Genomic DNA, 14204 nt, shown 5'->3' with positions numbered 1-14204 from the left:
ATAAATGTGTTGGTGGACTGCATAAGGCCCTTGTGAGTACTACCTGTCATTCTAGACGAGTCACTTTCACATTTGAGAAAAGTTGAAGAAATTTACCACATTATGACTTAGCGGATGGCGGTGTCAATCCTTGGTAGTACATATTGGCACCAGGGTAGATTAAAAGACGCTGTTAAAACATACCGTTGGACGACCTGAGAACACTAGAGGTAGTGCACTATTTTTGATATATGCTCGACCGGCTCTGAGGTGGTAGAAGCAGCCATCAAACTATCTCGGAGAGATGAGTGCTACTAGAGGTTATCCAGTATACATTTACGAAACATGCGATCTTCAGCGAAAAGATCTTTGTATTTGAGCGATATTTATTCTAAGAGGCTCAGAAAAATGAGTCGACGGGCGGCATAATTTGGCGCTTCCTGTGCTGGTGAGTTTGCATGTGGCGACTGTTGCGATCACGAGTCTTGAAAAAAGAACTTGAGCCATAATCTCACAATGTCCTACTCATCAAACTGTGACAGGCTGCTGCACCAATATGTCGGCAGCTCTCTCAGCCACAGCAAAGACGGAGCTTTGGATATTGCCTCTTGGAATCAGCGGGAAGATACTGGCATCGACGATTCGGAGTCCGTCTACACCATAGACTCTGAGGTCAGAACCCACAACGCCACCCTGCTCCCTCGGCAACATGGCGGCCGTTCCACACAGGTGGTAATGTGGCGTATACGTGTGCTTGACGGCCTCTTTCGCTTGCTCCAGTGTCTCGACTCTCTGGCCATTATTGTGCAAACGCTTTCCATCTTCCTTCCAGAGTCCACGCAACGGCTCCGTGTCGCAGATCTTTTCGAGCACGAGCACGTGCCGCGCGTGCAGTTCCAGGTCCAGCGGGTGCGACATGGCGTTGGGATCGAGGGCCGGCGGCGTGCTGATGTCGGCCGACTTGATGTGTACTGAACCGCGGCTAAAGGGGTGGTTCAAAACGGCCACGACGCTGGCGTAGAACCCCGGGGTGCCGAACCCGTAGACCTTTTGTACATCGTCTCCGGGATAAGGGTTCGCATGGAAAGGCACCACAGTGAACTGCGCCGAACAGTCACCAGGTGTGCAAATCTGCTCCCTCAGAACGCTGGGCTGCGCGTTGGCCTGGCCCAGCTCCTCCAGCAGTGGACCGACGGCCACGGGGGTCAAGTCGGGGTTCTGGAGAGGGAAAAAGGACGACGCGAGGGCATTGACGGACAGCGGACCGGCCCTGGCCGCCTGGAACGCGTCAATGCACATCTTGACCACTTCCGGGTCGCGCATTTGGTCGCCCGAGGTCATGGGGTCCTGGACTTCCCAGCCAAAGGGCACGTAGCCGTGGTCCTGGAGGTTTTCACCAACGTTGGGGTTGTCCAGGAGGCACGCGATTCCATGGCTCTCGAGTAGGTCCCTGTTACCGATACCCGAGACCTCAAGCAGCTGAGGCGTCTTGACGGCCCCGGCCGCGAGTATAACTTCACGCTTGGCAGTAATTTGGCGCCTTTTCCCGTCTTTTCCTGTGAATGAAACACCCGTAGCCTTGATCTTATTGGTACTGCTGGTGCTGGTCTGCTCGGTCAACAGAAGCTTTTCAACCAGTGCCTCTGTAACCACTCGCAAATTCGGCCTCTGTGCAGCTCTCTCGGCATAATAAGTACTACCAGCATGACTCCTCTCCCTTGTGACTGGGTGAAGCGTAGCTGCATTGTTGAAAGCTCCGATAGAGACGCCAGCAATCGGATCACTGTCAATGGCCTTGCCCAGGTTGGCCCACGTCTGTGGCCAGGCCGCGCAGAAGGGAGGGAAGCCCTCTTCGCTACCGTAAGAGATTTGGATTGGCCCGTCTCTCCCATGGTTTCCGTTCAAAAAGTCGAGCATGAATTCCTTCTTGAGCTTGGGCTGGGGCTCGGTAAATGTGTGGAACTTGCGAAAGTAGCTCTCCATCGTGTCCCACCCCCAGCCCGGGTTGCCTGATTTCTCCCATGAATCGAAGCCCGACTTTGATGGGTAAATGACCATGCCAAGGTTGATTCTGATGGTTTTGAGTGAGTATTGTTGCGTGATAGGGAAAGCATTGTTGTGCACTTACGCTGAAGAGCCACCCAGAGTCTTTCCCAACGGCTGTGCCAGCCTGCGGTTATGGAGCCCGACCTGATGAGAATTAGCTACCAGTATTGCCAAGGAAGGATGGTAAAGTATAGTCTGTTCTTACCTGAGGCTCTGTGGTCAAGCACCAGTCATAGTCTGGGTCGCCATAGGTAGAAACAGCAAGAGCTTGAATTGTAATCTTGGGATCATCAAGGCGGTTTGCGCCAGCTTCGAGAACAAGCACACGAACGTTCTCGTCCTCAGTCAGCCTGGAAGCAACCACGAGCCCTGATGTTCCACCTCCGACCACAATGTAGTCATAGGGTGCATCGTCCAAGCCGATGGTAGAAGAGGTGTCGCATTTGGTCGCCATCTTTATTTTTCACAACACGAATGCGTAAAATTCTAAAGGGGAAAAATAAATAATGATAAAAGACCCGGAAATCTTTGCATATTTATCTCAAGATAAGACAATTCATGAAATATCCATATTTTGATGCGTTGACATAACGATTCTGCTGTAATTCAGTGCATGCGGGCCACGGTTTATTCACGCAGGGCCGAGCTTTGCCCCGAGAGGGTCCTGTAGGGGAGTGGCACAGCAGTATCCCGTACTTGTTCATCATGAATCGTGAACAATTGAGTTGTACAAGAAAAACTACCTATACAAGGTGAATCATGTGCACTCATCAAGTCAGTCGCATTTGACCAGCGTATTTCTTTAGCCAATATATTAAAGATTGCTGTAATTATTCAATCTTCAGACTCTATAAACCTTGAAATGATACACCTCCGCCCAGGTGGACGACCCATTGATTGTCGCAGCGACCCACAGCCAAAGGCTACCAAGTGTTGTTCCCCGCAGAACACATGGCTTTGCCGGCGCGACATGACAGATGATCAATGGCCGCATTTCGCCCATGATGATGAGTGATCGAGGCAAATCTGTTGATGCGTTATGGATATCCACAATAAGCTGACTGCATCCTGACCCTACCGTGTCACAGAGCATGTATATCACTAGGTAGGTAGGTATAGTATTATAGTCTACAGGATAACCGACATTAATCCGGAGCAGCCACTTTGGGTATGTTACTTTGTTATGCATACTCTGACACAGTGAATTTGATGAATATTTTGAAGAGTTTTCATGAGCTATTTATTCTACCGTGTAAAAGAACTTCTCGAATTGGTTCAGCTCAAAGTCGAGATCCTCAGTATCGAGTTGACTCTCGAACTCTGTCAAGTCAAAAAGACTTGCCATGTTGTTCTCGAGCTGCGCGTCAGTCTGTGATGTTTCAATGACCAGTACATGTTCCATGTAATCTTGGACTGTATTTTGAACCTCTCTGGCTACGCGTTGACGGTAGCGCATCACAGTTTCCGAAAAGCTCTGTAGTACATGATGGTAAAACTTGGCCTGAGGACTCGACTCTGCCATGTCTTTAAGGAGGCTTAGGCTAGCTTCAAAGCCATTGTCTATGTCTTCTCGTGGCTCACCGGCGAATTTGGAAAACCCTAGGACCAAGCCAGATCCAAAGATCCAGGACCTAAGGAGACAAAGTCAGCATGGAGAATGGAGCCGCAACTTGCGAAGAGATTCACTTACTGAAGCAGACACAGGTTTCCGTAGGCAAAGCCGAGCTTCTGAAGTCGCTGCAGCATTTCCGTTAAGTATACCACTGATCCAACACATACTTGTGCCAGCTTGGATACTTCATGGTTCTTGATCCTAACATCAGTCGCCTCTTCTGGGTCCACAATCAAGTGATCTGGTGCCCTGCCGCGCAACCTGGATACGAGATAGGCTATTAGAAACGGCCTGGTGATGAGCATTACCGCAAAATAATATACGCAGGAGATGTGAATATTGCCGACCAAAGTCCGCCGCTTCTCAGGATCAAGCGCTACGCCAGGACTGTAGGCGAAATTTCGTGCCGCATCCGGGAGACCCTGGATCCATCCTCGCAGACCTTTGAGTAGGCCTTCTGCGGTTGGGACATGGAGTACGTTTCCCGAACGGAGAGTTCGCACCGTGTTTTCTAGTAATTGACATCCCTCGAGTATAGCGCCAAAGGCAATAACAGAGCTCTCGGGAGGGTTGCGATGCCAAACCTCGGGAATATGTTGCGGACGCCCGATAATGAAGCCTGCAAGAACGTCGAGTATCCTCAGACTGTTCCAGATGCGCATCCTGTCCTTGTCAGTAATGTGACCATTAGAAATTGTCAATCCGCTTACCTGGCGTCACCTTCGCTCTCAGAGAGCCATTGATAGGACTTTTCTTGATGCAAGCCGCCTATAATAGCCGCACGTGCCGCTATGCCCATATACATGGAAGCGGCATTTCGATGGCTGGCGCCTAGCATGAAGAATGCCAGCAGCAAAAAGAGTCGCACTAATTTGGTGCTTGGATTCGCCAGCATGCCTTCAAACGCGACTTGTTTTGCTCTCAGCATAAATGAAGTAGCAATTTGGGGATTTGACTGATAATCTGGGTGGGTTTGCGCGCCAATGGCCAGAGCGACGTCAAGAGCAGCAAGGTCTTCGTCCACCCCTGATTCATGCCTTGAACTTGCTGACCTCGTGGTCAATAGCCTGTCCATCTCTTCATCTGAGAAGAGATCAAATAGACCTTGAGTCTTGCTTGAGTATTAATATTCATGTCGCAGAACAATGACACGATAATTGTACGGACCGCTTGCAAGTAAAAGTTCAGTAAATTGCGAAGAGTCTCTGGAGATGTATCGTATACATTGTCGACTATGGGCACCAGGTCCACACCGGGAAAAGCGCCATCATGATCACCGTCGGTGAAACTGGTAGAGCCTACAAAAGGTCGCAAAGTCTTTCGAAGAAAGTGAAGAAAGGAAAACGATGCAGGTTCACCGGTATCACCTGAACTTTGCCTTTAGCTACAAATCAAGTCATGTTAAATCATGGGCAAAGTTGAGTATTTTACCTCTGGCAGTAGGAGTAGTCTCGGCAGGTCTACAAGCTCGGACCTCAGATGACCGTTGTACCTGATCCGGTAATGATGCTGCAATGTTGACATCCGGCACCAAAGGAGGGCTCATGAGATCATTTCCTGGGAGTTGAGGTGAGACGTTGGCGGTAGGGTCATTATAATCCACCGTCCCATTGTGGGACTCGGCGGACGACGTTGATTCGGGCGGTTGAATTCTTCGCGGCCTATTCTCCTGGCGATGGCGATGTCGCCGTCTATCAAAGTGCGTATAGACGCAGTATTGGGATCTCTTGCGTCGGACACATGCCTCACAAGGAATCTGGGAGTCGCATCTTATCTTGGATGCCTTGCACGCAGCGCAAGCCCGTTCGGATCGCTGTCGTTCCTCGGGCCGTACTCTTGGTCGTGGCATGGCATAATTCTCGACCGTGCGTCTTTTCTTATTGACTATAAGCAAAGCCGCGAATACACAATGTGTGCCTCTGAGAAGTGGACATCGTTTACTCGGATACGTGTGACATGATACGTAATGGGCAGTACCGCTGGGTCCGAACGCAGAGACCGTAGATAGTGTAGATAGTGCGCTGATACCAGTATCTTCTTAGGGACTTGGGGGTGCTTCCTAGCGCCATTGTCGGCTATCCGCCTACCTGAATGTAATGTAGGTAGGGGCAATATCCGATCGCTATCTACGCCAATCCGCTCCCTCCAATGCCTTAATCGGCCTGGCAGAAGCCAAGACGGGAAGATGTGTTTGACTTGCATGTTGTAGAACAACACATTCAATCAAAGTAAAACAGTTGCTTGGATCTATCTGCCATGCAGCTGTTGCTTTCTCATGAGCCGCATGCCTTCAAACATAACTAGAGTACAATTTGTTCAGTCACTGGGTCTAATACAAGGCCAATTTTAGCTGTAGGAGGCGCTAAAACCTTGCCCCTAAAGCTTTGCTAGGTGCAATGGCGCTGCATACAAGAGTCCTGAAGTGTCAACCTGGGGAAATTGTTAGCTGCTGTTTCCCAAGAACTTATCGGGTTGGGAGAATGCATCACATACAAGTGAGGGATTGAGATCACTCAGGCTTTGCACCCCAAGAAGGGACATGGTCACCTCCATCTCGTGCTGTAGAATCCGGATTGCCTTGCTGACCCCAGCTTCACCAAAAACGAGCGCATAGAGGAACGCGCGACCAAGACCGACACCCTTTGCGCCCAGAGCCAAAGCCTTGACAACATCCGCGCCCCTCTCGATGCCGCCGTCTACGATAACGTCGCACTTTTCAAACACCTTGGGGCAGTTTTTGCGCATCTCGACCAGCGTCTCGATGGCCGATGGTGCTCCGTCTAGTTGCCGCCCGCCGTGATTCGACAGCCAAGGATGGACGCCAAACTGCATGCACAGTTCGGCGTCTTCCCAGCATTGTATGCCTTTGATGGCAATTGGGAGATCGGTGATACCTCTGAGCCATCGAACGGCGGATACCCAGTCAAATTTGGTCCATACTGGTCTTTGTTGCGCGTTTCTTGTTAGCTGACGGGAGGTTATCAGGGAGGTAGTCTGGAAATTTGAACAAAACTCACGGCCTCTTGACTGTAGGTTCTCGTTCGTGATTTTCGAGTTGATCATCGTCCTCTTCTACTTCTTGTTCTTCTTCAATGGCAACTCTCATATCATACTCCCTTTTGCCTGCGCATATTGCATCGACTGTCAAGGCAAAGCCCTTGTATCCTAGAGCAACGGCGTTGCGAACTTCTTGCTCCGATATGCTCAAGTCGGACTTGGGGTAAATCTGCCAGTACAGTGTCTGCCCAGTGGTACCCGCCGCCACAATCTCTCGCGGCGTGCAACCAGCGCCGTTGCAGACCCAGTGCAAAGCTCCATGCTTTGCGGCTGCCCTTGTCATCAATGTTTCTCCCGCCGGATTGGCAAGCTTGGCGCCGCCCGCGGGACAAATGAAGAAGGGAATAGAGAACTTGTTGCCCAGGATCGTGCAACTCGTGTCGACATGCTCTATCGGTTTCAGCACTCTTGGCCGGAATCGCGCATACTTCCAGCTCATGCGATTCCACGACAACGCTAATTGATCCTCGGCACCGGTCACGAGGACTGGAAAATAGTGTGTCAATCGAGTCAACTGCTACGGAAATTCACCGAATGAACTTACAAGCAAAAGCTCTTGAAGGAAGTGCTGATCTGGCCGCCTTCTCAAAGTCTGAAATGCTAATGATACCTGAAAGTTTGACTTTCCGTTTTGCTTCCAGCTGAGCTGCAGGTTTAGGGGAGGTTGAGTCGCTTGAGCCTAAGACTGATCCTACCCGCTGCCTGTAATAACAACTCTCAGCAATTTGACAAAACAAAAGCACACACAAAAGAGAAGATCGAAACGAAGAAAAGAAAAGGAGCCGTGACATACTCAGGTTTAAGATACTTTTCTATTGTATCGCTAGGATGGATTTGCGCAAAAGCCTCCGTCGCATCTTTGCCAGCATATCTCAGTATAATGCCGGAGCCTCCAGGGTGAGACGCTAAAAAGTCCGTCACATCATAAACAACATTGTCAATTATGACCCAACAGCTTTTCTTTGATGCATGCTGCTCGACATCTGATCTAACATCTCCAAGTATTAGTATATGATGATGTTCTTGTGGTTTACATGTTTGCTTACAGTGATAACATGGCCATGGCCCATTCTTCAAAGGTGACTACAGAAGCATGTGATCAGTACAGGCGTCACTCTTAGTCTTGCATGTTTATATGACATCCTAACGCCCAAGACTCCATGGGAGACTCGATCCAAACGCCGATCTCCTTTCATTTAGCTATAATGGTGCGTCGCACCAAAGTTCCGGCCCGATGTTAGGGACGGACATTGCCAAAGTTGCTTGGTTGTCTCATGTAGGTATACCTGGGTGGTAGTGTATATCCGGCAGCTTGCTTATCGCCCCTCAGTCGCCGCCCAATGACGGGCCCCCAACGGCTAAATGACAGGCGTTGGACTCTGGGTACTTATCCGGACCTTATCTCCAATAGCCGATGTACATGTCAGAGTATACGCAAACAATCTCTTCCGAAGGACCAAAGAAGTCTTACGAGCCGCTGAGCACCTAGGTATTTGCGCGAAATTTGTAACGAAACTTGCATTTGAATTCAACGACAAGAGAAAAAAAAAAAAATGGATGCCGTCTTTGCAGAGATCAGAAAGCAAACCCCTACTTTCAATTTGGGAGACGAAGACGTGAGTGCGAGATTCTTTAGCTATGTGCATTGATAGAGTGTTTTGTATTAACCGGAAAATTCAGAGATGGCGCCAATTATACGAGCCTCTGTACTTGCCATTTCCATCAGACATTCGTGTCAGGAAGGATGAGGTATACGGGCCCGCAGAAAGAAATCGGCTCGACGTCTACCTTCCCAGGGAAGACGGTAAAGACAAGACCGTGGTGGTCTATGTCCACGGTGGCGGATTCTTCTCTGGTGATAAGGCTTGGAGTGAAAAGGTCAGATGATTCTTCACAGCCCAGAAACCTTGCGGACCCTTTGCTGAGAGATTGACCATCTGCAGTGCTACGCAAACATTGGTTATTTCTTTGCAGACAAGGGAATAGTGACTGTTGTGGTCAACCACCAATTAGTTCCCCATGTGCAATATCCAGGTGGAGCAAATGACATGCAACTCGCCCGACAATGGGTTTTTGATAATGTCTCGAAACCGCAATTCGGTAGTGGCTCGGTGGACAAGGTCTTCTTGTTCGGGCACTCGTCGGGAGGAGCACACGTCGCAATGAATCTCTATGCAGCTGGTAGGTATAGAAACAATAGCTCGGTCAAAACGACCATTTTGGTTCAGCTAACAGGCGTCCTAGGTGATCCCGAGAGGGTGCCCTCGCAGCCACTCTTCCCTCCCGTGGCCGGGGTCATGTACCTCGATGTGCCATTTTGGTACGACATGAGAAAACCTGTGAGAAACAAGACGATATCAAGCTACTACGGTTCGGATTCGGAAGATATTTGGGGCGTGAGTGACTGACATGTCAATCTGTCAACTCAATTGCTGACTCTCGCCTCAGCCAATATCTGCTCTAGGTCTATTTCAGCGGCTACCAGCTGATTCTCCATTGCTGTGAGTGAACAGGTCCAAATACAGAAAATAATTCGGGGCGAAACTGACAATGTTCAGGGACTCTACTATATTACCCGTCTATCTCGGCTCAGTAGAGTGGGAAGTGTATGTGAATAGCTTCAGCTTGTAGCCCGAAGCGCTAACCACGACATAGCCCTGAGACGGCAGACGCCACGACAATGTTCTTTAATGCCTATCGTGCTCGGAGCAAGCCGACCGGGTCTCTTCCCATTTTCGAAGTCGTGAAGGGCCATAATCACCTGAGGTAAGCTCCCCCGAGAAGAACCATGTAAATCATGGATGGTGCCTCTGACGGGTTTCCTGCAGTAATGTCTTGTCCATAGGCACGGAAGATACAACGCAAGGCAACGCGATTTTGCGATTCATAGACGGTTGCTTGCAGCAGTATTCATCGTTCACAGACAAGTGAGTGGACAGATGAGGCTCTATTTGATCACGAACTGGTGTTGATTACCGTCTAGAGACGCCAGGAAGACCATTGGTCAAAAAGACCCGAGGCCGCGGCTCTGAGCAGTGATTACAAATCTTGAATAAAGAATCTTCTAGTCACTCAGAATTTGCCTTCACCAATTGTAACACAAAAACATTCCATGAATCACTTCTGTGTACACAGAAATAAACTTACCGTTCTCTCATTGCCTTTCAGCTCTTGCCTTGAAGCACAGGCGGGCCGTATGTACTTAGCGCTGACCTGTATGTATTGTACCTAAGCCATGACGACTCATTACTGTTAGATTGTAGCTAGTTAATAGCCAAAGTACTGCTTGAATTGACAATTCATGATTGATTTCTATTCACTTTTTTATACTTCTTCGACAAGATGTGTGCAAAGGCAGCATTACATTCATACCGACTTTCAACAATGAAATCCACATGATATGCTATTATGCACTTCGATCTGGGGACATGTAGCCAATCGCTATGACGCGCGAACGGTACATAGGCCCTGAGTAGTCTACATAATATAAATATCTGGTGGTTGCATTCAATATCCAATCTCAAGAGAATGTGATTTCGACAGACAGCGAGCCCCCAAATCATAGCACTCTCCACAGACCCTAACGAGCTTTTCCGTGCAACGGTTGCATTGGTAGTGCGAGCTGTCTAGATAACATAAACAGACAATGCACTCCTTGTCATAACCAATGAAGGTGTTCGGTTCACCCAGGCGCGGATGCTTTGATGACCCATATGGGTACGAAGACTGGGTGCATTCCATAATGTGCTCCGCCATAGAGTCGCGGTTTTGCTTCAGAGCCCACCAAAGTGGCGTCCGCCCGAAAGAATCTTCCAAGAGCAAGTCAACACCAGGGAGATTGGCAATTTTCATGAATACTGGCAACCGGCCAAGACGTACGGCAAAGGATGCAGCTGTTGAACCCCAAAAATCTCTTTCATTGGGTTGAACGCGACTTGCCGCAAGCAAAGAGCCAAGAGCTTCAACGTTACCTCCTATCACTGCATAGGTGAAAGCAGATCGGAAGTACGTGTCCGTGGCTTGACAATCGGCACCGGCAGTAAGCAACAATTCCATGACCTCCCACTCACCCTCTTGAACTGCCCAAATCAGAGGGGTCCGTCCGCCAGTGTCCTTCGCATCAACCATAGCGCCCTGCTTGAGGAGGATTTCAACAATTTCGTTATAGCCGTACTTGGAAGCTAGAAGTAAACCTGTTTCACCTGCTTTTGTGACCATGTGGACATTGGCTCCGTGGTTTAGTAGGAATTCAACGATATCTCGATGGCCATATTCGACAGCCACAGCCAACATTGTGTAGCCACGTGTATCAGTCATTTCGACAGAAGCTCCATTTTCGATGAAAAGTTGAAGTATATCCATATGCGCTTCTTTTAATGCCAAGAATGGTGGGCTGCTTCCGGACTTGACCTCAACGATACTTGCGCCATGGTCGAGAAGCAGACGCACAATATCTTTGTAGCCATACTCGGCAGCCCACGATAGCGGCGTATAACCTTTCATATTATGGGATTCGACTTGAGCATTCTTCTCCAGAAGCAGGCGCACCATCTCTGTGTGGCCATCTCTGGCAGCGAACGACAGAGGCGTGTGGCCGAACCCGGATGTTGCATCGATTTGACAACCTTTCTCTAGGAGCAGGTGTGCAATCTCTTTGTTGCCATTTTCGGCAGCATATGATAACGGCGTTTGGCCGAATATATCTGTAATATCGGTTTGAGCATTTTTATCTAGAAGCATGCGCACAATCTCTTTGTGGCCCATCTTAGTAGCCAATAGCAGAGGTGTCTGTTTCAATCTGCTCTTTTGATCGATCTGAGCATTTCTGTCCAGAAGCAGGTGTGCAATCCCTTTATTGCCCTTTTCGGCAGCATGCGATAACGGCGTTTCGCCGTGTTTATCTGCAATATCGATTTGAGCATTCTTTTCCAGAAGCAGACGCACAATCTCTTCGTCGCCATTTTTTGCAGCGTACAAAAGCGGCGTTTGGGCGAACTTGGCATCACAGGTATTGATATCCGCATTCTTTTCCAGAAGCAGGTGTACAATCCTTCCGTGGCCCTTTTTGGCGGCGTGAAATAGCGGCGTTTGGCCGTATTTATCTGCAACATCTATTTGAGCAGTCATTTCCAGATACAAGCGCACAGTCTCTTCGTGGCCATGCTCGGCAGCCCATGACAGCGGCGTCCGATCGTGGCTATCCCGAGGATCTATACTCGTTGCACTCTGAAGTATTGTGGCTAGATACTCAGCCAGGCCGAAATAGGCTGCCAAGTGCAGAGCAGTCACTTGAGAGGGAATTCCGTAAATGTCACTCAAGTATCTCCCGCCAGCCAGCAGAACTTGACTCGATCCTTCCACGTGAGCGGGCAAAGCAAGGAAATAGTGTAAAGCTTTGACATCTTGCGAATACTGTGCATGAAATCCCCAGAAACGGCTAGAATAATCGTAGAGAGGGAAGTGAATGAGTCGTTCCTCAAGGTCCCGCCTTTCTGTACATGGGCCACTCTTGAAAGCTTCAAAGGAAAGATACGTGACACACGTACTCGCGATCTCGTCGTGTGCATCAGGAAGATAAGAGCGTCCTTGGTCTTCGAAAAACTCTTGGGTAGTGTAATGCACAAGTCGAACGACTGCACTCGTTTCATCAACTGTGACCAATCCACAACATGCAGCAATCGTGTCCTGTAGATCTGGGATATTGTCGTCAAAGAAGTCACATTCGCCAACTTCCACTCCGAGGGCGTGCTGAAGCTCAATTGTCGATAATTCCCTTTTTGCATAAACAATCCATTTCAACGCTTGGATGGCGAGTTCTTTTTGGTCCGGGAGCTGTCCGCAAATCCGTGACATGGTAGTACGATAGGCTTCCGTATATGCGTTATTTCCTCTGGCTAGGGCCCCCAAGGTTTTTCGAAGCTCTCTGGGTGATCGCTTTCCCCTAAGAGAATCGAGGTGAAGTTTTGCCAAAAGAAACCTGGATTGTCAGTCTTCGCTTAGAGTAAGAATATTGTCTTAAATTATACATACATGCCGCGTGTGGCTTCAGCTATTGCATCTGTAATCTCGTCGACAAAGGTTGGATTGCGACTGACAAAGCCTGGAAGATCTTGTATGTTCCCTTCGATGTACTTCCGAATATCTGCTGAGCTGGCAAGAACTTCTAAAGAAACAAAGTTCTTGAATTTCTCCTCAATATGGGGAATCGGACGAGATGTTGCTATTATTTCAGCGTCGGTAATGGTGCAAAAGTCGATCAAGTATTCGATAAGTTGTCGTTGACATCCATCCACGGTCCGGCACTCATCAAGTGCATCAACAACACAGAAGACCTTTGAGAATGTCCTCGATATAGAATGCAAGCTTTCTATCGCTTCCTTCGAACTGGGCCGGCTCCGTTGTGCCTTGTGTTTATCGAAGAGAGCCTTAAGGCACGCAGGTATGGTGGTAGCAACCTGAGCTAGTTGTTTGACAAAGCTTAACACGATGTTTTCGATTCTTTGCTCTTCTTGACGCTGAAAATTGCAGTAGAAATAGCATACGGCAACATCCTCGGCGTCGTGACATTTCTGTAAATCGTCCACTACGATCGAGGACAGGATAGTTTTGCCCGCTCCCGGTATGCCACGGCAGAACAAGATTTCCCCCTTTGACGCTTTCCATTTGTTATATTCGAGCGATTCAAGGAGCCATTGACCTGTCCCAGGTTGTCGGCGACGGATGAAGTCTGCCTGTTGTGGGGCAGCATCAATGGGAGTCAACCAGTCGAGGATATCTTGAACTTCTTGCCGGTACTCCTGCCGACCTTGCCGTTGTTCCAATCTGAGAATAGTATTGTCGGTTCTAGCTGCTGTGAAGGACTGGAGAACCGTGATATTGGAAGTGATTCGACTTCTCAAGTCGCGAGCTTCGTTAGGATCCCATTTGAAGCGCTTCCATACTCTCTTTGCTCGACGTTTTACAGTCGTATCTTGTGGTACTAGAGTGGAATATTTTTCGGCAACTCTTTTAATATCATCCAAGACATGCTGACAACTATCTTTGATTTCGCGCAAGCTTATCGTCTGCTTTTCGGACAGATCATGTTCATCGAGGAGTACAAGGACATCATTCAGAACAGTGGTGAGATTTCTGACCCTGGACAGTGTCGCGAGTAAGCAAGACGGAACAGAAAGCTAGGGTTCATCATTGTACACACTCATCGGTCAGTTGCCGGAATTGATCGGGGGCATCTGCAAAGTCTCTCCGAATCTTGTTGGCTAACTCGATAACCGTCAGGAAATCGCCGACACCGAATCCGAAACTCATTTCCGTAGTCCAGTGGCCATCAAGGCTCGAAGAAAGGGAGAAAGATGGCCAAAGAAAGCGTAAGCATCAAATTTTGGGGTTGTCGGCAGTTTTGAGTGCATGTGGTCTTACACAACAGAAGCGTTGGCACAGCCTGCAGGCGCAGCTGACGTACTGCATATCTTGGCGATTGCCATGATTGGCTTATTCAAATGAGATGGGA

At 48.9% G+C, this 14204-nt stretch overlaps 5 protein-coding genes across 5 annotated transcripts; 1 reads left to right on the top strand and 4 right to left on the bottom strand.

The window, feature by feature from the left end:
• Window positions 1-507: 507 nt before the first annotated feature.
• On the bottom strand, window positions 508-2479 carry PFICI_08581 (uncharacterized protein; the record flags this gene model as incomplete). Its single annotated transcript, XM_007837162.1, has 3 exons — window positions 508-2050; window positions 2108-2169; window positions 2231-2479. The coding sequence occupies 3 exons, from the start codon at window positions 2477-2479 to the stop codon at window positions 508-510; spliced, it is 1854 nt and encodes a 617-aa protein (XP_007835353.1).
• A 786-nt stretch (window positions 2480-3265) lies between these two features.
• Window positions 3266-5486, bottom strand: PFICI_08580 (uncharacterized protein; the record flags this gene model as incomplete). Its single annotated transcript, XM_007837161.1, has 5 exons — window positions 3266-3656; window positions 3716-4300; window positions 4348-4748; window positions 4805-5004; window positions 5069-5486. The coding sequence occupies 5 exons, from the start codon at window positions 5484-5486 to the stop codon at window positions 3266-3268; spliced, it is 1995 nt and encodes a 664-aa protein (XP_007835352.1).
• Window positions 5487-6013: 527 nt separating this feature from the next.
• On the bottom strand, window positions 6014-7757 carry PFICI_08579 (uncharacterized protein; the record flags this gene model as incomplete). The annotated part of the gene is made up of 6 exons (XM_007837160.1): window positions 6014-6067; window positions 6131-6581; window positions 6655-7180; window positions 7239-7396; window positions 7488-7682; window positions 7741-7757. The coding sequence occupies 6 exons, from the start codon at window positions 7755-7757 to the stop codon at window positions 6014-6016; spliced, it is 1401 nt and encodes a 466-aa protein (XP_007835351.1).
• A 490-nt stretch (window positions 7758-8247) lies between these two features.
• Window positions 8248-9464, top strand: PFICI_08578 (uncharacterized protein; the record flags this gene model as incomplete). The annotated part of the gene is made up of 7 exons (XM_007837159.1): window positions 8248-8310; window positions 8375-8572; window positions 8638-8875; window positions 8939-9090; window positions 9143-9195; window positions 9253-9300; window positions 9350-9464. 7 exons carry the CDS (start codon window positions 8248-8250, stop codon window positions 9462-9464), a joined length of 867 nt encoding a protein of 288 aa, XP_007835350.1.
• Window positions 9465-10201: 737 nt separating this feature from the next.
• Window positions 10202-14002, bottom strand: PFICI_08577 (uncharacterized protein; the record flags this gene model as incomplete). Its single annotated transcript, XM_007837158.1, has 3 exons — window positions 10202-12671; window positions 12725-13831; window positions 13893-14002. The coding sequence occupies 3 exons, from the start codon at window positions 14000-14002 to the stop codon at window positions 10202-10204; spliced, it is 3687 nt and encodes a 1228-aa protein (XP_007835349.1).
• Between the last annotated feature and the right edge of the window lie 202 nt (window positions 14003-14204).

Source organism: Pestalotiopsis fici (assembly GCF_000516985.1).
Source record: "Pestalotiopsis fici W106-1 unplaced genomic scaffold PFICI_Scf_6, whole genome shotgun sequence".
Classification (NCBI taxonomy): domain Eukaryota; kingdom Fungi; phylum Ascomycota; class Sordariomycetes; order Amphisphaeriales; family Sporocadaceae; genus Pestalotiopsis; species Pestalotiopsis fici.
Note: the sequence above shows the minus strand (reverse complement) of the source record. Positions and strands in the feature narration are given on the sequence as shown.